This window comes from Aspergillus alliaceus (assembly GCF_009176365.1).
Source record: "Aspergillus alliaceus strain CBS 536.65 unplaced genomic scaffold BDW43scaffold_17, whole genome shotgun sequence".
Classification (NCBI taxonomy): Eukaryota; Fungi; Ascomycota; class Eurotiomycetes; order Eurotiales; family Aspergillaceae; genus Aspergillus; species Aspergillus alliaceus.
The window spans coordinates 363,217-384,794 of NW_022474700.1; the positions used below are offsets into that span (position 1 = coordinate 363,217).

The 21,578-nt window shown below is 49.7% G+C and overlaps 9 protein-coding genes across 9 annotated transcripts; 6 read left to right on the top strand and 3 right to left on the bottom strand.

Annotated features, from left to right (window-relative positions):
- The first annotated feature begins 276 nt into the window (after positions 1–276).
- BDW43DRAFT_273914 (Zn(II)2Cys6 transcription factor domain-containing protein) lies at positions 277–1,881 on the top strand. The gene is made up of 2 exons (XM_032041680.1): positions 277–519; positions 731–1,881. Exons 1-2 carry the CDS (start codon positions 454–456, stop codon positions 1,829–1,831), a joined length of 1,167 nt encoding a protein of 388 aa, XP_031901192.1. The 5' UTR covers positions 277–453; the 3' UTR covers positions 1,832–1,881.
- BDW43DRAFT_273916 (uncharacterized protein) lies at positions 1,879–2,807 on the top strand. The gene is made up of 2 exons (XM_032041681.1): positions 1,879–2,238; positions 2,297–2,807. Exons 1-2 carry the CDS (start codon positions 2,081–2,083, stop codon positions 2,445–2,447), a joined length of 309 nt encoding a protein of 102 aa, XP_031901193.1. The 5' UTR covers positions 1,879–2,080; the 3' UTR covers positions 2,448–2,807.
- Positions 2,808–2,810: 3 nt separating this feature from the next.
- Positions 2,811–5,389, top strand: BDW43DRAFT_60226 (amine oxidase). The gene is made up of 3 exons (XM_032050286.1): positions 2,811–3,097; positions 3,160–3,588; positions 3,643–5,389. The coding sequence occupies exons 1-3, from the start codon at positions 3,047–3,049 to the stop codon at positions 5,191–5,193; spliced, it is 2,031 nt and encodes a 676-aa protein (XP_031901194.1). The 5' UTR covers positions 2,811–3,046; the 3' UTR covers positions 5,194–5,389.
- Positions 5,390–5,584: 195 nt separating this feature from the next.
- BDW43DRAFT_310375 (metal cation transporter MSC2) lies at positions 5,585–8,378 on the bottom strand (the record flags this gene model as incomplete). Its single annotated transcript, XM_032046928.1, has 4 exons — positions 5,585–6,452; positions 6,504–6,722; positions 6,772–7,908; positions 7,960–8,378. The coding sequence occupies 4 exons, from the start codon at positions 8,376–8,378 to the stop codon at positions 5,585–5,587; spliced, it is 2,643 nt and encodes an 880-aa protein (XP_031901195.1).
- Positions 8,379–8,797: 419 nt separating this feature from the next.
- BDW43DRAFT_60235 (chitobiosyldiphosphodolichol beta-1,4 mannosyltransferase) lies at positions 8,798–10,784 on the top strand. Its single transcript, XM_032050287.1, has 4 exons — positions 8,798–8,886; positions 8,957–9,362; positions 9,424–9,620; positions 9,687–10,784. The coding sequence occupies exons 2-4, from the start codon at positions 9,125–9,127 to the stop codon at positions 10,629–10,631; spliced, it is 1,380 nt and encodes a 459-aa protein (XP_031901196.1). The 5' UTR covers positions 8,798–8,886; positions 8,957–9,124; the 3' UTR covers positions 10,632–10,784.
- BDW43DRAFT_60238 (uncharacterized protein) lies at positions 10,667–13,238 on the bottom strand. Its single transcript, XM_032050288.1, has 5 exons — positions 13,017–13,238; positions 11,985–12,920; positions 11,746–11,935; positions 10,945–11,697; positions 10,667–10,881 (listed from the first exon to the last, which is right to left on the bottom strand). The coding sequence occupies exons 1-5, from the start codon at positions 13,122–13,124 to the stop codon at positions 10,703–10,705; spliced, it is 2,166 nt and encodes a 721-aa protein (XP_031901197.1). The 5' UTR covers positions 13,125–13,238; the 3' UTR covers positions 10,667–10,702.
- Positions 13,239–13,341: 103 nt separating this feature from the next.
- Positions 13,342–15,180, bottom strand: BDW43DRAFT_273938 (thiolase family protein). Its single transcript, XM_032041682.1, has 3 exons — positions 14,844–15,180; positions 13,837–14,781; positions 13,342–13,782 (listed from the first exon to the last, which is right to left on the bottom strand). Exons 1-3 carry the CDS (start codon positions 15,006–15,008, stop codon positions 13,582–13,584), a joined length of 1,311 nt encoding a protein of 436 aa, XP_031901198.1. The 5' UTR covers positions 15,009–15,180; the 3' UTR covers positions 13,342–13,581.
- A 972-nt stretch (positions 15,181–16,152) lies between these two features.
- On the top strand, positions 16,153–17,287 carry ubc2 (E2 ubiquitin-conjugating protein RAD6). The gene is made up of 4 exons (XM_032050290.1): positions 16,153–16,283; positions 16,450–16,514; positions 16,602–16,826; positions 16,891–17,287. Exons 1-4 carry the CDS (start codon positions 16,242–16,244, stop codon positions 17,012–17,014), a joined length of 456 nt encoding a protein of 151 aa, XP_031901199.1. The 5' UTR covers positions 16,153–16,241; the 3' UTR covers positions 17,015–17,287.
- A 584-nt stretch (positions 17,288–17,871) lies between these two features.
- Positions 17,872–21,172, top strand: BDW43DRAFT_60264 (putative kinesin family protein (KinA)). The gene is made up of 5 exons (XM_032050289.1): positions 17,872–17,986; positions 18,058–18,095; positions 18,164–18,258; positions 18,334–20,750; positions 20,812–21,172. Exons 1-5 carry the CDS (start codon positions 17,982–17,984, stop codon positions 21,038–21,040), a joined length of 2,784 nt encoding a protein of 927 aa, XP_031901200.1. The 5' UTR covers positions 17,872–17,981; the 3' UTR covers positions 21,041–21,172.
- The last annotated feature ends 406 nt before the right edge of the window (positions 21,173–21,578 follow it).

Sequence of the window (21,578 nt, forward strand, 5' to 3'; positions counted from 1 at the left end):
TCTTTCTGCCTTATCCGCCTGTGTTTGTAGGCTGTGTTTGTAGGCTGTGCTTACTCCCCAAGGCTCCCCCATGAGACTCGATCCATATCAAATTAGTGAAATGGAACGGAGAGAGAGAGAGAGAGATGTACGTTGTGTAGATACAAAGTGCACTATGGAGTACGCTTAGTGGCCGCAGTGGGGCTCCAGGACTTTAGTCCCCACCACATCACTGCCTCATTCGGGGTTTGAACTAACGCATCCTCTCTGAGAAAAGTACTGTATACTACTGTGTAGGTCCGGTCATTGTGTCTAAGGGTTTTATACACGGCTTCTTTCATCGACCTTTCCCCTGGGATCCACGTGACACTGTTTGGAATCTGCCCTCGTGCCCCCACGTGGTTCTCCCACGTGGTTCCCGGTCACAGGAAATCTCCGAAGGTCAATTCAACTTTATTCCCTAGTGGATCGACCATGCCACGGAAGACCCATACGAAGTCGCGAAATGGCTGCGATCAGTGCAAGAAAAGGCGAGTCAAGGTATGTGGGCTCTTTTTCCTGTCGATTCATCAGTGAACTCAAGCCTCCTCGATGTATATCTTGCTGATCTTCCCATTCTTGGGACCTCTTCGGTCCATATCCTTCTCTGTCCCCACAAGCACATAGTTAGATAGCCTGTCAAGCATCAGCTCCACTAGGCGTGCTTTGGCCAGAGCATGTACCCTTTGTATTTCTATCTGACAGCCTATAGTGCGACGAACGAGGCCCACCATGCTCAAATTGTGTCACCAGAGGACTCTGCTGCACGTACTTAAACACACCTGCAGCACGCAGCCTAGCTAATTCTTCATCTGCGAGTCCGAATGCTACCTACTCCGGACCGGGCCGGACCCCGGATTCTGCCCGTCAGCCCCCCGCTGGCGCAACGACTACTGTTCCGTTTACTTATTCTCGCAAGCTCGAACTAGAACTGATGCATAAATTTTCCACCGATACATATCGGAGCCTTTGCAACCAAGAATCGGACCATTATGTATGGCAGATTGTCATGCCGCGGAAGGCTCTGGAGCATGGCTTTCTCATGAGTGGAATTCTCGCAGTAGCATCCCTGCACACAGCCTCGGCTTTAGAGCCACCAGAGGCTTTGTCTTATATCGATACCGCTCTTGAATACCACAACCAGGGGCTCGCACCCTTTCGGCACGCAATCGATAATCTAACTCCACTTAACTGTGACGCCGTTTTCGCACATGCTGTCATTACCATCATGATCTGCATTGCTCTTCCTCGGTTGCCAGGCTCCAGAGGCGAAAGCTCTAGCATGACTGAGAACATCATCTTCGTGTTCGAGTTGCTGAAAGGCGTGGCCAAAATTTTCAATATTACACGATCCTGGTTGGAAAATAACCTCTTCGCTTCTAAAGACGGCTTCTTTGCGAAAACAACCGTTCCACTGGATGCTGGAACCGAGGATGCCTTAGCCCGCCTCGCCGACCTAAACGACACACTCCTGGCTAAGATCGAACCAAAACAGCATTGCATCATCAAAGACGCCATTTCCCTTCTTCGTCGGTCCTTTGCTCGGTATATACACGCTCCCGATGCAGCGTCCGTCATGTCTTGGCTTGCGGTTGTCGATAAAGAATTTGTTCATGTCGTCCATCGTCGTCAGCCCCTTGCTTTGCTTGTTCTTATGCACTGGGGCGTTTTACTCGCTGAGCTTGATGGTAAAACGTGGTGGGCCAGAAACTCCGGCTCGGCTCTGGTCTCTGAAATACTAGCTACTCCGCAGACGGGTGATGCCCGGTGGGAAGAGGCCGTTTTATGGCCGAAACGAAAATTGGGTCTCTAAGTTCTGAATCCATGTCTAAGATGAGGCCTCCGTCACTTTTTTTTTTTTTTTTTTAGAATGACGGGCAATGTACTGTTCGGCCGGGTACTCTATACAGTCTTTATCAAGTGAACTGGGACCTACGCCATCATACCTTGCCGGCTATTTAGGGTTCAGCCTTTGCGAGAAGAGCACACATAGGGACGTGAACTCGTCTTCTCATAGAGTGGCTTTCGACTAAGGAGCTCCATCTTGGGAGAAATACCAACTATGTGCAGTATACATATACGCCGCTCTTTTCCGGTCACATTGTTTCAGGCTTATTTTTGTGCTCGCGGAAAGAATGCATACGCCGTTGGTTGTCTGGTTATTGGATGTTTAGGGACAATCTCGATAATGATGATAAGCTGCAGTGACAAGATAGTCATGTCAGTATTGACGTTAACATATCAGATCTTAATAGAGTACCGCTTATGCATCAGCCAGTTTACATGCAAGAACGAGGCCCATACGGACCATCTCTGTTAAACCTACTTGCTTGAATCAAACGCGGCTTGTAAGCTGGAGGTTCCATTACATCATGGATGAAAACCTGAATCGGCATACTAGGATGACTGAGGCTCAGATGATTTTCTAACTGTCTCTACGTTTACCATTAATTCTTCCCTTTTTCTGTGTTCAACTCAACGCCAGATAATAAAGGAGACGGAAACTGAATAAAAAGTGAGGACGCAGGGAAAGCAGACGTATTTTGGACTCTATACCTTTAAGGGTTACTTTATCGCAGGAACGGGAACTGAGCTGGGCCTAACCTTGGAGGTAGGATTCCGGTCGTACTATGTGCGGCCGCAAAGGGCTGGTCGAGCTGAATGGATTTGGATTTAGGACTATGACTTGTTCATGAAGGATTGTTCGAGGCGAGCGGACCTTGGGCTCTCCTTTCTAGTCGAAATGCATGATTTCTGTTCAAGACATTGTCCGCTAAGGGATGTTTGAGGCGAGGCGGTGGAGAGATGCGCAGCCTTTAGGGTTGAGATCCGCCCCCGGTCCCGGTTAATCTTAACCTTAGCGGACGGTGGATCTCTTGGCATTATTGCGGAGTTGATGCCATGATATCCACGGCAAATATATATATAAACACCCTCGTCCAGCCCAATCCATCCTGAGTCCAACGCGAGTCTATACACTTGAACAAGTCCCGACATTCATTGTACTCTGTCTTGAACCCAATTCACAATGGCTTTGACGCATCCCTTGGATCCTCTGTCACCCAGGGAAATTTCCAATGTAAGATTCCATACTACAGTGAAAGGAACGCTTCCGAGGGCAACGTTACTGATCTGAAACAGGCCGCAGGCATCGTACGCTCTAAATTTCCGGGAGAGAGCCCCATCTTTCGTGTGATTACACTAAAGGAACCTCCCAAGCAGGAGATGATCTGCTTTTTAGAAAAGGAGCATTCTGGGCAGCCGCTAGATGGACGCCCTACTCGGATAGCTCGTGTACAGGTGGTCACCCGCAGTGAATCCAAGAATAAGCTATTTGAGCTGCTGGTCGATCTCGACCATGCTGCCGTTACTAAGCTGGAGCATCTCGTAGGCAAGCATTCTTACATTGACTCTGGCTACATGAAATCGGTTGAGAAAGCCTGCTTGGCCGATGTGAGAATTCAGGGAGGGATCCGAAAGCTCGAGCTGCCCCCGGGAGCATCAGTCGTTGTTGAAGCGTGGGCGTACGCTCCGGACGGGATGAATGACATGTCCGAGCGTGTCACGATGGTGAATATGTCCTCTTCATGGTCGTGAAAATTGGAACTAAACATTTAATACCAGTGCTGGTTTTATATGCGCCTATTCGACAACCCTGATGCCAACTACTACGCCTACCCGCTGGACCTCTGTGCGGAAGTGTCCGAACAACTTCAGGTAACAAAGATATATCAATTGCCCTCCTCTGTAGACGAGCGTATCCATGATCACCCACAGCCATATGATCGTCGCAAAATTCATTCCACTGAAGCAAGCGAATACCACCCCGGCCTGCGACCATCACCGCGCCAAACTACCAAACCCTACCAAGTAGTCCAGCCCGAAGGCCCATCGTTCAACGTCCAAGGCAACGTTTTAACATGGGAGAAATGGCGCATGCATGTAGGGTTCAACTACCGCGAAGGATTGACCCTCCACGATATTCGCTACGACGGCCGTAGTCTTTTCTATCGCCTGTCTCTGGCTGAAATGTTTGTGCCGTATGGAGATCCCCGCGCTCCGTACCCTCGCAAGGCAGCCTTCGATCTAGGGAATGACGGGGCCGGCATCAATGCCAACAACTTGCGTCTAGGCTGTGACTGTCTGGGGCTGATCAAGTATTTCGATGGCTGGCACAATACCAACTCTGGAGAGCCCTTGAAGCTCCCCAACGTCATCTGCTGCCATGAGCAGGACGACGGGATTCTATGGAAGCACACCAACTTCCGCACGCAGAATGCAGTAGTCACTCGTTCCCGCGTGCTGGTTTTACAAACTATCATCACTGTCAGCAACTACGAGTATATTTTTGCATTCTATTTTGGCCAAGACGCATCGATCCACTACGAGGTCCGCGCTACGGGAATCCTATCAACCTGCCCCATCAACATCGGCGACAAAGTCCCATACGGCACAACCGTCGCACCAGGCGTCCTTGCCCCATACCACCAACATCTCTTCTGCCTCCGCATAGACCCAGCTCTAGACGGCCACTCCAACTCCCTCCAAGTCGAAGAATCCATCCCCATGCCAATCAACGACCCAACCAGCCACAACCCCTTCGGTGTAGGCTACACAACAACCAGCCAAATCATCGCCCACGAACAAGGCCTCGACCTCGACGCCTCCAAAAACCGCACCTTCAAAATCATCAACGAACACAAAATAAACCCCATCACAGATACCCCCGTTGGCTTCAAACTCCTCCCCTGCTACAGCCAAATGCTCCTCGCCCACCCCCAATCCCACCACGCCAAACGATCCGAGTTCGCCTCCCACGCCATCTGGGTTACCCGCTATCAAGACGACGAGCTATTCCCCTCAGGCCGACACACAATGCAATCTGCCGGCGGCGAGGGAATCGCCTCGGCGATCAAGAATCGCAAACGATCCAGTGTTGGATCCTCCGTTCGAAATGAAGATATCGTCGTCTGGCATACTTTCGGGTCCACCCATAACCCGCGAATTGAAGACTGGCCTGTTATGCCGGTTGACAAGATGGTGGTTGGGTTGAAACCGGTTAACTTTTTCTCTGGAAATCCGGCTCTCGATGTCGCGGTTTCGACCAAGGAGAGGAACAAGAGTTTTTTGGTTGAGGATGCCGCGGTGAAGGCGTCGGGGTGCTGTAAATTGTAGGTTTTAGGTCTGGTGTAGATAGGGTGCTGTGTTTTTGTTTCTGGAAGGTTGTTGTGTTGGTTATAGGATGTTATCTATTCTGTTGTGGTTTTTATCCCTCTATATACTAGCTACTTTCGTTTATCGCCTTGCTAGATATATCGATATGAAGATCACCATACGCGGTTTGTAGACATTCTTTCGAATAAGATATATTCTTATCGAGATGCCTCACTATATCAGAGAGCTAATAAACGTGTCAAAATAGAGAAGTATATCAAAGAAACCGCCCATCAACATTTTCATTGCAAATATACACCCAGCCATAGTGTTATGATATGATATGTACGTAAGAGAAAGTCGAAAGAAGTAAAATAGACAAATAGCCCAACTACCAAGCCCAAAAATGGACCTATGAGTTTTTGTTTCCTCCACCGCCACACCAGCATCGTGCGTCGCCTTCTCGCTCAACCTGTACTAGAATATCCATGTGCTTTTCCCGGAGGAAGTCGACCGCTCGTTGACGCACGTCTTCTAGGTCGGCTCCGCGGGAGGCGATTATGTGGATTACGCCGAGAACGCTAGGGTTGGGCGTGTCGTGGCTGTGATCGTGGCTGTGGGAGTGACTGTGGGAGTGACTGTGGCCGTGGTCGTGGTCCTGATCATGATGGCTGTGGTTATGGTTATGGTTGTGGTTGTGGTTGTGGTTGTGGTTGTGGCCGGGACTATGACTTTGGGAATGGCTGTGACCATGGCCATGTCCATGGCTGCAGCCGTGGTCGTGGTCTGATTTCACTGTATCGTCGAGCCAGAATTTGGGAACAGTATACCCTACAACGCCCCGTAGAGTACTTACGCCAGCGAGGGTTTCACGGACATTATACTCCACGTCTGCCGGCACGGCGAGAAGCAATTTCTTAGCCGTGCTACTAACAAGAGGCACTGCGGAGGCGAAAATCAAGATAGCGATCATGCAGGACGCGATCGGGTCGTACCCTGGCCAGCCAGAGTAGTGCACGAGAATGGTCGAGATTACGACCGCGACGGAACCAAGGGTATCCGCGAGAACGTGCAGGAAGATCCCGTGCATATTCTCGTTGTCGTGCGAGTGTCCATGGCCATGGTCATGACCGTGATGTGCATGATCGAATGCCATGATACCGACAAGATTCACGAGGAGACCGGCAACACTAACGACCAGGAGCTCTCCGAGACGGTTCATTTGGCTGCCGGATGACAGTCTTTCCACCGCTTCATAGATGATTTCTATACTGATAATCCTAGAGACAATGTCAGTTGTGCAATTTAAGAGCGAAGAATGAGCAACTTACATGAGGAAAATGCCATTGGCAAACCCAGATAGTGTGTCTACTTTTCCATATCCGTAAGGAAACCTAGCGCTGGGCGGCCATTTGCTCATCACAGCAGCGCAGAGGCCAACAATAAGCGCTAGGCAGTCGAAGAACATGTGAATACTGTCGCTGAGGAGGCCTAAGGACCCTGTGAGAAAGCCATAGGACAGCTGAACAAGCATAAACGAGAAATTGAGACTAGTAGGGTTAGCCTTAGAAAAGGAATTGGGAAATTGTGAAATCATACGTCATGAAGTAAAAGATGCGACGAGAGTCACTCTCTTTGAGAATGCTGTACAACAGTGGGTACGGTTCACTGTAGCGAATGATGAGCTTCGTGATATTAGAAGCATCATCGTGGGAGTGGGCATGGTGAGGGTGGTGATGATGATTATGGGCTTGGGTTGCCAGACGCAAATGTCTATCCTCAAACCTCGAAGTGAGAACCGCGATCCCAGCAAGGATGGCCCTGGAGACATAATCCACGTAGACACTGTCGCGCGGCGGTGGTGCGCATAACAGGGCGGCGCCACCAGTTGCAATAGCAAGACCGATCTTGTGCGGCGAACGTAGATTTACCGGGGCCACGTACATTAGGCACGTTGCAAAACCGCCCGCAACTGCCATTACGTACATCATATCTAAAACACGGAAAGATATGCCCCCAGCGACAATCGTTCCGGCTGCCAGGAGCAGCCCAGAAAGAGCAGTCAGTTTAGAGTCACTAGAACAGATATCAGACAGCTCCGTTCGCGAGAGCTTCCTCTCAGATCCTGGGTCATAGACAGAATCCATTATAGAGCCCGAAAAAGGTGGACTGATAATAAAAGCCGAGACGAGCAGGGATACGTAGCCCAAGAAAGGCTCTGCATCCCAAAACGTATTCATTCCCAAGAAGCTCAATACAACCACAGTTGCGATGACACCGACAGTCACTTTCTTTTGGCTCAGGCGTCCCTTAATATCCTGGGTATCATTGCCTTGCACAGCTATCGGCACCCCAGACGCTACTGCCAGAGTCAATGCAAAGGCGACAAGGAATCCCCCCACCTTCAGCGCCGCATAGATGGGCAGTCCAATAGAGCCCATCCGAACAAGAGAGCTGGTGATCTTTTTCAAGTCAACTCTGGGTGATGCGACAAGAGAATCACCTCCACCCCGTTGGGCTACCCTGAGCAATTGCCCTCCTCCCAACATGATCATTGTTATGGCAGTCAAGACACATGTCCTCAAGGGAATAGAATCCAAATGCCCTACGCCTGAAGATGTGGTGGCTTCGTCGTTCGTTGCAGATTGCAAGGGCGTCCATTGCGCATGATGTCCATGGTACCAAGAGATGGCAATCCACGGTAAAGCCATCAGAGCCCCGGCAAGCCTCTCATGACTGAATGGGTGTAAGCAGCGTTACTAACAAAGGGAAAATGGACACACTCACGTCCTCAGTGCCTCAGGATTTGACGATACTATAGGCGTATCTGGCACCAGCCCCGTTATACTCCCAGCATGGCTATGTTTCGGTGTATGGGAGTGAAGACTCTCGGCGTAATTCGACTTCCCCCACGATTCTCCATGACTCGAAGAGTGTGAGTGTGAGCGCGAATGTGAATGTGAATGTGAATGTTGATGTCCGTGCCATGCGCTCGATGCACTTCCGTTAGTGTATTCTGGTTCGGTCAATGGCTGCGATAACTGTTGTTGAATGGAGGTTGCATCAGTCGCCGAATAGGAGATAGGCCCTTGCGCCCAGCGTTTTGAGCGTGAGTGGCCTCGACCAGGAGTGGGCTTATAATGTCCTTGTGTCGACAATGCGGGGGAAATTGTATCCACACTGGACACAGGAGCGGTCGTTGACATGGTCTCTATGATCGGTCTATGCGACTCTTCCTTCGCAGGGGAATCGATTCAACGACGGTCAAGCGGGCGGGAGGCGGAGAGGCTGGCGGATGGTGGAGGAAGATAGTTAAGGATCGGGGGGGATGTTCTTGGAGCTTTAGCAGCTCAAAGAAAAAGTCCAACCAGGCGATTGAGGTAAGGGACACGGCATAGCGCCAAGGATAGTAGAGCGACTCAAAGCTTGGTGAACAATGGGTTGTGGAAACTGGACCTCCAAGATGCGATCTGCACGATAACAACAAGGGCCACGTGATCGTCGGTTTGTTATCTCCACAAGACGTTCCAAGTCCACTCTCAACTACACGATCCAAGGCGATCTTTCCTTATGAATCACATTTAAATTTAATAAAAAAAAAGAAATAAAAAAAAGAATCCTTTAAAATGTCCAGACGCAGGTGGGAACCACATTCAACTTGTCATCCAATGAGAAGCAGCACCGCTTATTCTTAATCTGGTCGTCAACTGCAGTGTAGGTCAATAATCCTTTGCCCTTGCAGCATAGCCGCGCGGCTGATCTGATGGAGTGTGGAGGAGAAAAGACCGGGCCATGTTTACTCCGTCCAACAACGGGATCGTCACGGTCCTTCAAGCTGGATCAACACAGTGACAGCTCTCACTGGTCTCATCATTGTCAATCGACCTACCCTATGCATTATGGTTCATAAACAGAGTGTCTGATTCCTCCTATCCCTCAACCGCCACTCACCATGAACGAATCCTTCATCAGCATCGCTTTCTTCATCTCGACGGCGATCACCCTGTTCATACTTCTACTGCCTTCGCAATATACGCCGAAGCGCTCGACAGCACAAAATGCTCCTACCGAGCCTAAACCGACCGTGCAGATCCTCGTCCTCGGAGACATTGGTCGCAGTCCGCGGATGCAATACCATGCGCTGAGCATTGCCAAAGGGGGAGGTCATGTACAAATTATTGGGTACCATGGTACGTAGAGGCCCTTGTTTCGCTCTGTCGCCGTTGTCAACATCCTCACCTGTTCCTATAGAGTCAGAAGTTCACCCCGACATCTCCGCCAATCTTAATATCTCCATTGTCCCCCTTCCTCCACACCCGGCGTATCTTCAGACGAGCAACAAGCTTCTATTCTTATTCTTTGCTCCGTTAAAGGTCCTTTTCCAGGTTGCATGTCTGTGGTGGACATTGGCATATCGTACGCGACCGGTGAAATGGCTCCTCGTTCAGGTTGGTCCTCAGCTTAGCGCGAAACGCACCTCGATCCACGCTCACCCAGTGGCTCGTTTTACGTAGAACCCTCCGTCCATTCCAACTCTAGCGATTACATCTGTGACCTGTTTTCTGCGGCACACGAGTCTAATTATCGATTGGCACAATTTTGGCTACTCAATCCTAGCACTCAAGCTTGGGAATAGTCATCCATTGGTCAGGCTGTCTAAGTGGTATGAGAAGACATTCGGGAGATACGCCACAGCGCACTTGTGTGTTACAAATGCCATGGCATCCGTCCTGAAATTGGAGTTTCTGCTAGAGGCACCTATCCTGCCGTTGCACGATCGGCCGGCCCACCATTTCCGGCCCATTCTGGATGACACCGTTCGACAGGAGTTTCTCCTATCCCTGCCGGAAACTGCCCCCGTACGACCTCTTATCAAGGCCGGGGTTCTTCGGGTACTAGTCAGTTCAACATCATGGACCGCGGATGAGGACTTTTCCCTGCTTATTGATGCCCTCTGCCGATACTCAGAATTAGCGGGAACGACCAGACCCGAACTACCCCAGGTGCTAGCCATAATAACTGGCAAAGGCCCACAAAAGGAAATGTATCTCAAGAAAATCGCCGACTTAGAAAAAGCCGGGAAGCTCCAAAAAGTGACCATTCGCACGGCATGGCTAACCACCAATGACTATGCACAACTCCTAGCGTCTGCATCACTCGGCGTCAGTCTACATACAAGCAGCAGCGGCGTCGATCTGCCTATGAAGGTAGTTGACATGTTCGGCGCTGGTCTGCCAGTGGTCGGTTGGAACCGCTTTGAGGCGTGGCCAGAATTAGTCACCGAAGGTGTGAACGGAAGGGGATTTGGGAGCTCCGATGAACTCGTAGAGGAGCTTGTTGAACTCTTTGGAGACCCAAGCAAGCTCAGCCAACTCCGCATCGGAGCGCAGAAGGAGAGTACTCGCCGCTGGGATGAAGAATGGAACCCAGTAGCCGGAAAGCTCCTTGAGCTGGTGTAACCAGTAGTCTGTACAATAAAAGCAAAACACAAGCATAGATAAAAGGAAGCGAAAACAAGCAATTCTTACTGCTAGGCTTGAAATTTGCCGCTGCAGTATATGCAGGTATCGAATACGTCCGACAACATTCGACAGGTCTGTTCAAGCTCATTGTGTACAAGATCCTCACTGAGATATTCTGTTCCACAGCGCGAGCAGAATTTCGAAAGTCCAGGCTCTTGGATGGCCAAAAATGTCACACCACATCGCACTATTTATGACAGTCAGCGCTTGTATTACGACGATCACGATCTCAATTGGGTTATTCACGTACCAAGCAAATGACCGCTCGCACACTGAGCTTCTGCGGCGGAGTACCAAGAAATCCCCGCATCACATATACCACATTGTTCAAAGACCTGCTGGCCTGAGCCATCCAGCTGTTCGGCAGATTTTGCGTCTATCGTACTGCCTGGCGCCGAGCATTTGGCTATCTCATCAGCCAAATCTATACCTGTAACGTCTGCTAGCCACTCCAGGGCTTTTCGCGCCTGAGACAATATCTTGTCGTTCTGGGAGTCCACGATGGCACAGCAAGCCGCTGCGTAGAGCAATTTGCGACTTAAACATAGTCTATTGTCATCACCCCATCCGGCAAAGAGGATATATCCCAGGACAGCTTCCCTTTGTTTGCGCAAAGTGTCGGGAGAAAGATTTGGTAGAGGTTCAAGGAAAAGCAGATCTTGCGATTCTGTAGGCTCCGCATTCGCATGAGAGAAAATAAGCGTCGTTCGCTCCTCTGCAGAAGTCCGATATTCAACAGTATCTCCTGGGTGTACCGTAATGGCCGCCACAACAAGGCCATTGTAAGACGCAAGCCCCCAGATCCTAGCGATGGTATATCCACCGAGATCACGGGCAATATCAAATTGTTCGCGAACATTATCGAGCTGCTTCTTCCATGGCGTTTGTGGCAGTCTATCACTTTCTTGAAGGCTGGAAAATGTCATACTTGCTGTGTATCCACCTACAGTGCCAAGATGAAGTATAGGTGTCCGAGATTCTTCATCCCACACAACAGCCATGGCTTTACCAGGTTAGCAATAAGCTTCCGTTAAAGGTAACTGAATCTTACCACTAGTTTGCTCCCAATGTCTCGGAGTATCGTTTACTATGTTATTTCCCGCAGTTTCATAGAACGGAAATTCTTTTACTTGGACTCCCTTTGCCACTGCTGCCTTCTCCTGATATGCCGCACAAGAATACCGTAGTACAACCATTCCAGCGAAACTGGCCACAGCAAGTCCAATCTCAGAAGATCCATCCTAAGGCCTCGTTAGTAAGCGGCGGCCTCGTTGCTTTATACGAACTTACTGTGTAAAACCAGTGCAGAGGGCCAGTTAACTGGTAGTTGTTCAAGAGCCCGCCATACACAGATGAAATTTCTTCAGATTCACATAAGGCCTTATACCCCACTACATCGTTTGGTTGTTCATCATCCGAAACTAATTTTATGACATGTCTGACCATCTTGAGCTTTGTCCCCCAGGTGATGGCCAGATTCCCGATCGCAGAACAAACGCCCGTGCTATTCCCGCTTGGGTGGTACATCCACGGACCGGGCGACATAGAAGATGCCCTGCTGCGCGTTGACAAAGCAGAGGAGAAAATCGAACCGGGTTGAGCATTCTCATAACTGCCTACATGCGCATCAAGGGCGATGACTGACAAGACCTCGAACGAATATGGGCTAACGGAGGTCGGGTCTGTCGACCTTCGAGCTTGTAGAAGAATCACATCATTGTCATCATTAGTGACCGCAAGAATATGCATGCCCCAGCGGCTTTCAGACGGCGGTACGGTATAACTTGTTGGATGCTGGTCTGCGGTCGGAACCTTGAGAGGCGGACACCATGTAAAGGCACGTATATTGCACTTTCGTAGCCTCAACTCCTTGTCATCAACGGAGGGTTTGAAGTACGATCTTAAGTAGTTGTTGACAATAGCGGCCCGTGTCCATCTACCTTGGGGTCCGATGTCGTAGAATGATAGAAGCAGGCTGGATGTCAGCACTGCCAGAAGACAGCGCCTGTACTTGGCAAGGCCTGGTGGTGACCAGGCCAGACCAACAATAGTACTGAGAGATTGTTCTGGTCCAATCGAGAAGTTCTCTCGCTTTTGTGGGTGGATTATGGACCATTCTTTATTTGTGAAGACATTCGTGCGAATGCGTGTCACATTCCAGTCTTTGCCCGTAGCTTGAGAACCAGATCCACTCCCTTCTCTCTTCTCCGTTGTATGCTTTGGTGTCTGTCTGCCGTTAGTTTGGTTTACGCAGGCGAATGGTCATGGTTCTATGCGGCACTTGGCTCCATTGACGTCAAAAGTGGGATTCGATGTACTGACTATGATGTGAACATATTCTCCTGCGGCTACTGCAATTTCACCGTCCTCGGACCATGCTATGCAGTCGTAGCAGGAAGGGAAGAGCTGTAGCTCAACTGGGCCTAACATCTTTTAGGGTCCACGACACTTTTCGCGTCTCTCAGAGCAATAAGTCACTACAAGAAGCATAGAAAGCCCATTTAGAGACAAGTCAGTAATCGGTCGGGGGAATGGACATGATCTTGGGATATAAACTTGAGTACTCGATTTATTGTTAGTGACGCTTTAGGTTAAGTGCGTCGACATTTCGCGCACCTTGGCAAGTGGCATGTGCATTCCTGTCACGTGGTGTATTGAGATCTACGATTTTCAACAAAAAAAAAATGCTAAAAGCGGCGATAAGAGCAATTGCAAAAGCAACACGGGGAGATATATAACCATCAATTTCGGTTCGGCTAAATATACATGTGGAGGTCCTGGCTGGCCAAGTTCTTGTCCATACCTATGTGGGTATAAATTCATCAAGGTTGTCGCTTTTCAAATCACAAAATAAATAGGAAATACCATGTGCCATTGCGCAGGTACTCTAGTCGACACGGTCCAACTTCTGGACAACCATTGCACTAGCGGCACCACCGCCATTACAAATCGCGGCCACACCATATTCACCAGGCTGCAACTGGTGCAGAAGGGTAACCAAGATGCGAGAGCCAGAGCTTCCAAGTGCGTGTCCCAGAGAAATAGCACCTCCCAGAGGATTGACCCGGGCGTTCTGCAGTCCAAGGATCTAGATTGAGATTAGCTGTGGTGTTTGTTCAGGTCCTATGGGGTAAATACTAACCTTCTCGTTTGCTTTGATAACGGCAGCGAATGCCTCGTTGAACTCCCAGACGGCAACCTGGTCCTTAGTGATGCCAGCTCGCTCGAGGGCAATTGGCACTGCCTTCGCCGGGGCGACGGGGAAGTCTACGGGATCAATAGCGGCATCCGCACTAGATACAATGCGTGCGAGGGCCCGATTACCCTGGGCAAACTCGCGAGCCAGGTCCTTGTTAGCGAGGACCAGAGCAGATGCTCCATCATTCATGGTAGACGCATTACCCGCGGTCACTGTGCCAGTACCGTCTCTCAGGAAGGCGGGCTTCAGGGTAGGCAACTTATCGATACGCAGGTTCTCGTATCCCTCGTCACGTTCGATAACAGTATCACCTTTCTTTCCCTTGACAGTGACGGGGGCAATCTCTTCGGCGAATTTATTCTCGCTCCAGGCCTTTTGGGCTCGCTGGTATGACTGGATTGCATATTGGTCCTGCTCTTCCCTTGTGATCTCATACTTTTTGGCTGTGGTCTCGGCACAGATACCCATATGGAACTGGTTGTAGACATCCCATAGGCCATCCTTAATCAAGCCATCCTGCAACTTGATCTCCCCGAACGGCGGAAGCTGACTCGAACGAGCGAGATAATAAGGGACTCGGGACATGTTCTCCATTCCTCCAGCAACTTGAGCATCTGCCAAACCGAGCTGGATATTCTGAGCAGCGAGTGCTACAGCCTTCAGTCCCGAGGCACACACTTTGTTCACTGTCATGGATTCCACTGTTGGCGACAACCCAGCGAAGATGGAGGCCTGGCGAGCGGGCGCCTGGCCTAGTGCGCCTTGGAGAACATTTCCCATGTATACGTCGGTGATTTTCTCGACTGGAATCCCCGACTTCGACACAGCAGACTTGATAGCAACAGCACCCAGTTCAGGGGCCGAGACCGAGGTGAACGATCCATTAAACTGTTTTATCGGTGGTGAATATACTAGGAAGCAACATCAGAAAGGGTAAAAGGGAAGCAAACCTTAGCAGTTGGGGTTCGTGAGCCACTGAGGATGTAGGCATCCTGAATCTCCTTGAATGCTGGGGTTGCAGCGCTGAATTGCCTCTGGCCCTGACGAGATGCGGGGACGGCCGCCCGCTTGAGAAGACGAGCAGTGGTCAATCTAGCCGAAGTTTGAATCGCCATCTTTCTCAATCCTAGTAGGGTAGATGAAGAAATGAAGGTGAAAGAGGAAGTAGAGATAGATAATAAGCACCGAAAAATACGATCGCTCGTCTCCGGATTCAGACAAGGTGTATCTGCCTCCTACCTGTTTTCTCCGCAGAGTAAACCGTCTCTAACCGCCTGTATAACCGCGACGGAACGGAACTGCTTTCGCCGCCCATCCGCCTGAACCGAGGCTGTTTCGAGGTAAACCGAGATCACATGATGTGCGATCATGTGCGGAGTATGCTCGTTTCCCCATTGGGAAAGCTCCTGTTCTGGAACTGACTGGACCAAACCCAGATAGATGGCACATACAGGAGCTGCCAGAGCTATACTTTTGGCCTTCAAGTCGATCAATTCACCTGCGGGTCAACGATATAGCACATATCGCACCATTGTTTGACTTTCTGGTTCCCGAGCTGATTCGCCTGGAAGTCAAAAATATGACTGTACAATCTAGCTACTAATAACATGAGTGTTTTACTAGTAGCTTAGTAAAATCTAACTGACGCATCTCGTTTATATCTATACAAATATTGTTTCAGTTTATAGGCTCAATTCTTTCTATATGTTTGTACATCTACCTAGTAGCTGGTTTGGCAGTTGTGCCACAAATACGGTGGAGATAATATATTTTGAGTGCTATTTTGACACAACTACTTTGAAGGTATACGTAATTGCACATGGTTTCTCTCCGAGTTACTTACAGATAGAGTCCGCGCATACATACGTACTTTAAGGTATCTCAATTAAGGTAATGTAGGGTTAGTTGGTCGCTAGTGAAAAGGTAACATAAGCTTATCATGACGGTGAGAGAGTGATTCGGGTGAATTTCGGGGAACCTTTGTTCAGTAAGTTGGCCGGGACCAGGTCGTATTGGGTTTAGTCTGCGAGAGCTTCTCTAGGAGGGTGGGCCAGATCACGGGAATGAAGACCTGCTTAGAGAAGCAAGTGGCGTTGATGGGAAACTCTCCAAACAGCAAGCGGTCTGTGGTGGATCTGCACGCCTCCTCCCATTGTTGCTCATCCTTCATTCTTTCCCATGTCTATCACATCCTAATCTTCATCTCTCAACGCAATACTGAGTCCGCTTTTGGTATCCCGAGAGTCAACATTGGAAGACGGCTTTTGTCACTCGTGTCACCATCGAGTTCCGAGTGTTGACCGTCCCTCCCGCTTCCATTTTATACCCCGATCCTCTACCCCGCCGTTATGTCAACCTCTGCCCGTCGTCGTCTCATGCGCGACTTCAAGGTATGTAATTTCGTAGAACCAAATTTCTGTGAAATCTGTCGTATTACTTCTTTCATATTTCCATGTGCATCGCTGGAATAGTCATTGTTCAGTTTGGGCGGCTTAGACTTTTGCCCGCCCGTCATGAATCATGATCTCGTGAGCTAACGCCTCTCGATGAGTCCAGCGTATGCAAACCGACCCTCCTGCTGGTGTCTCTGCATCTCCGGTAGCTGACAATGTGATGACCTGGTATGCTCCCTGATATATATATATATATATATATATATTCATTCGATTTAAGACTTGGTTCATGTGCTCATGGTGTTTCTTTGCTAGGAATGCCGTTATCATCGGTCCTGCTGATACACCCTTTGAGGATGGCACATTCCGCCTCGTCATGCATTTCGAAGAACAGTATCCGAACAAGCCCCCTGGCGTGAAGTTCATCAGCCAGATGTTTCACCCCAATGTATACGGCACCGGTGAACTGTGCCTGGATATCTTGCAGAATCGGTGGAGCCCAACGTATGACGTGGCGGCAATTCTCACTAGCATTCAGAGGTACGTTCTTCAGTCACTAGTGGCAGTGGGGAATGTAGTCCTAACAACTCCCGCCTTCCTTTAGCCTGCTTAACGACCCAAACACATCATCCCCTGCCAATGTTGAGGCATCTAATCTCTACAAAGACAACCGGAAGGAGTACATCAAGCGCGTACGCGAGACGGTCGAGAAGAGTTGGGAAGACTAGGGGACGCCCCATGTGATATTTGGTTATTTGTCAAATTCCTTCTCCTTTTCTCTCGGTATGGTTTATCTGTGGCGTTCTATGACGAAACACTTATTGTCTGCTCATATCAAGCGGCGACAGCACACTTGTCATGGATGTTTGACACGCCGATGGCATGACTTGGAGATTTTACAGGCCGTTTGATGACATGCACAGCGCGGGGTTTGGGCGCCTGGTACATATTATTTTTTGGTTGTTTTTATTTTATTATATTTTATTTTATTTCTTATTTTATCTTTCTTTTTCTGTGGATAATTGCATATGTTTTAGTTGCGCGCTGCATAATGCATGAGCTGAGGTTGTGTTCTGCCTTCTTTTTTCCGGTGTTATATTTTCTTCCCCGCTCTCTCCTTCATTCTTACTTGACCGATAGTATGATTTGTTCCCTTCTTTCTTATTGACTTTCCGGAATGTCTCCCGCCCTCTATTGCAAGTGATAGTTAGTGGTCTTTCTAATTAAGCACTGTTGAAAATTGGCATTTGCCGAAGGGACTAAACTCTTAGTAAATGCGGGACAAGTTGACCGACAGCATTCTCAGTCTTCAGCGGGTGCCAAGAAGTAGACTAACGGCTCGTGTCGAAGCATTTCCTTTACAACTTTACCTTCTTCTCATTGAAAGAAGACCACCTTTCTTGGTTCTCTTCACCCGTCAACCTTCACAGTCCCATCCTGACGCTCGCTGTGGTGGGTGTTTTTTTGGGGGTTGACAAGATCACGAGTCCCCTCACCAAATTGCTCCCCACGCACGTGGACCCCTGACCCAAACAACAAATCACCCACCGTACCTTGAAGTCACGACGTTCTCGTGGACTGATCTGAACGACATACCCGACAGTACCCCCCTCCTCGTGGGGTTCACTTTCTTGTACTTCTACCTTATCCTGTTCCCTTAGAAGTCGTTACCGGGTTTTTTGGGTCAGAGTGAACATGGCGTGAGTTTTGTTGATTCACCGCTTCAACGATCAAAGCGGCGGAGACTGATACTTTCTGTTTGGCATGACAGGTCATCTGGCCCTAACTCCTCCAACACCTCCATCAAGGGTGCGCATATCCTCCCTGATGTCAATGTCTCGCTTCTGCTAGCAGTGTCGCTGACGAGTCCCCAATAGTCGTTGCGAGGTTCCGACCGCAAAACAAAGTCGAATTGTCTTCCGGAGGAGAGCCCATTGTAGATTTTGAAAATGAGCAGTCATGTGCGATCAATGTGCGTGGCCCCTGCTGAAGATACTTGTTTTGGGAGTGGATGTCAACTTGGAGATTGGCTAACCGATACGCACAGTCCAAAGAAGGCACCGGTTCTTTCACCTTCGACCGGGTCTTCCCTATGGACTCGAAGCAAACGGACATCTTCGATTTCTCCATCCGACCGACCGTCGACGATATCTTGAATGGATATAACGGAACGGTGTTCGCGTATGGTCAGACAGGTGCGGGTAAATCATACACGATGATGGGCTCCGATATCGACGACGACATTGGCAAGGGTATCATTCCTCGTATCGTGGAACAGATCTTTGCCAGCATCCTAACCAGTCCGAGTAACATCGAATATACGGTGCGCGTCAGCTATATGGAAATTTACATGGAACGTATTCGCGATCTGTTGGTACCACAAAACGATAACCTCCCAGTCCATGAGGAAAAGTCTCGAGGTGTCTACGTTAAAGGCCTCTTAGAGGTCTATGTTTCGAGTGTGCAGGAGGTGTACGAAGTGATGCGCCGTGGTGGCACGGCACGAGCAGTTGCTGCGACCAACATGAACCAAGAGTCTTCCCGTTCCCATTCCATCTTCGTGATTACGGTGACGCAGAAGAATCTGGAGACTGGCTCCGCGAAGAGTGGTCAGCTCTTCCTGGTTGATTTGGCTGGTAGTGAAAAAGTTGGAAAAACGGGCGCCAGCGGTCAGACACTGGAAGAGGCCAAGAAAATTAACAAGAGTTTGAGTGCTCTTGGTATGGTCATCAATGCGCTGACAGATGGCAAATCCACACACATCCCGTACCGTGACTCGAAACTCACCCGTATCTTACAGGAGAGTTTGGGAGGTAACTCGAGAACCACCTTGATTATCAACTGTTCCCCTAGCAGCTACAACGACGCGGAAACCATCTCTACGCTACGATTCGGTGTGCGAGCCAAGGCAATCAAGAACAAGGCGAAGGTCAATGCCGAGCTGAGCCCTGCCGAATTGAAGCAGCTGCTGCGTAAAGCCCAGAGCCAAGTCACCAATTTCGAGAGCTATATATCCGCACTGGAGTCTGAAGTCCATGTATGGCGTAGTGGTGAAAATGTTCCCAAAGACCGATGGACACCAGGGAGAAACGACGTTGTAAGCGCAACGAAAGCTGAGTCCCGACCACGCCCCAGCACCCCGTCTCGTCTTCAAGAGGCTCGATCTGAAACCCCTCGACCTGATTCGAGAGTCGGTGATCGCTCCAGCACCCCTAGTCTTGTGCTCGAAAAAGACGAGAGGGAAGAATTCCTCAGGCGCGAGAATGAACTGCAGGATCAAATTGCCGAGAAGGAATCACATATCGCCAATGTCGAACGAGGCCTACGTGAGGCACGGGAAGAACTTCGAGCAATGAAGGAGAACTCGGCACGTTCGGGTAAGGATAACGAGAAGCTGAATACTGAGGTCAACGAACTCCGGATGCAGCTGGAGAAGGTGTCGTATGAGAGCAAGGAAGCTGCTATCACTATGGACGGTCTTCGGGAGGCCAATTCTGAGCTGACAACCGAGTTGGATGACGTCAAGCAACAACTTCTCGACGTGAGAATGAAGGCCAAAGAGACCAGCGCTGCATTAGACGAGAAAGAGAAGAAAAAAGCGGAGAAGATGGCGAAGATGATGGCTGGATTTGACCTCGGCGGCAATGTGTTCTCCGACAACGAGCGCAAACTTCAAGACCTTATCAATCGTGTTGATGCATTGCATCAGGTCAGCGAAGCGGGCGAGACCATCGCACCGGACGACATCCTGGAGCTACGCACGAGCCTGTCGGAGACCCAAGGGTTTATCCGGCAGGCCGAGCTGACCATGAATGACCGGGGTGAACTGAGTGAGCTGCAGGACAGCCGTAGGATCGAACTTGAGCAGAAGCTGGCTACCCTCGAGCATGACTATCAGAAGCTCCTGGAACGGAATCTGGGTGAGGAAGATGCGGAGGAGGTCCGGGAGAGACTGGAAAAGCTTTATATCACCCGGAAAGACACCGAATTACAGGCAGCCACGGAACTGCGGAAGGAGATTGCGCGCAAGGATGAAGAACTTAACAAGCTGCGCCAGTCTCTTGCCGACTCGCAATCTCGCGTGTCGACGAACGGTGCAGCAGGCAAGAACTTGCAGCAGCAGATTGCCGAATTCGATGCCATGAAGAAGTCTCTCATGCGCGATCTGCAGAATCGTTGTGAGCGTGTCGTGGAGCTGGAGATTTCTCTAGACGATGCCCGCGAGCAATATAATAATGTGTTGCGCTCTTCGAACAACCGGGCCCAGCAGAAGAAGATGGCATTCTTGGAACGCAATCTAGAGCAACTAACCCATGTACAGCGACAGCTAGTAGAACAAAACAGCAGCCTGAAGAAGGAGGTTGCCATTGCAGAGAGGAAGCTGATCGCCCGAAATGAGCGCATTGCAAGCTTGGAGAGCCTGCTCCAGGAGAGCCAGGAGAAACTCACCCAGGCCAACCATCGGTAAGTACTTTGTATTTTTATGTTTTGATATCGCAGCGACTAACCTTCCTTTCCTCAACAGTTTTGAAGCTCAGCTCACTGCTGTCAAAGAGAGACTCGAGGCTGCGAAGCAGGGCTCGACTAGGGGTCTTCCAACTATGGATAGCGGCGGCAGTTTCAGTTTTGGCGGCTCGAGAATCGCGAAGCCGCTCCGTGGCGGCGGCGGAGGATCCGAGAGCAGTGCTCCGGTTGCCGGAGTCCAGTCGCAGGAGACCGGAAAGCGCACCAGCTGGTTTTTTGATAGACGATGATCCACGATTTCTCTTTTGTTGCTTGTTTTATCCTTTCGCCGAAGATATTTGAAGAACATTCTTGACACGCCGATATCCTACATCCCCATCTCGTCTCGTGCGATCTGGCCGAGCATGTTTGTGTGAATGAAGTTTCCTGTTGTCTTATGATCTCCTTTCTCCTTTCTTTTTTTTTCTTTTTGATGTCTCTTGTCTCTTCGTCTTTCCCCGTTTGAGCCCTTGGTACATTAGATTGAGCACCCAGCCTATGCCACCAGAGGCCTATGGGTCTCGCCGATACCCTTGTACATGACGATGATAGAACGCATTACGGCAGAGTAGTTGGGAAGGACGGTAGGATAGGTTATACAATACAATTACGGTCATCTACCGCGAGATATTGGTTATATACACTTGATCACCAGCATTCGAAATGGGCAATCAGCGAGGTTAGTGGCAATTTCTGTGCGCTATTTCTTTTGCACCTAATGCCATTTCGATATTGATGGCTGGAAGATCGCTACAGACTTCTATAAGATGGCCAGCCCTCTCGTACACA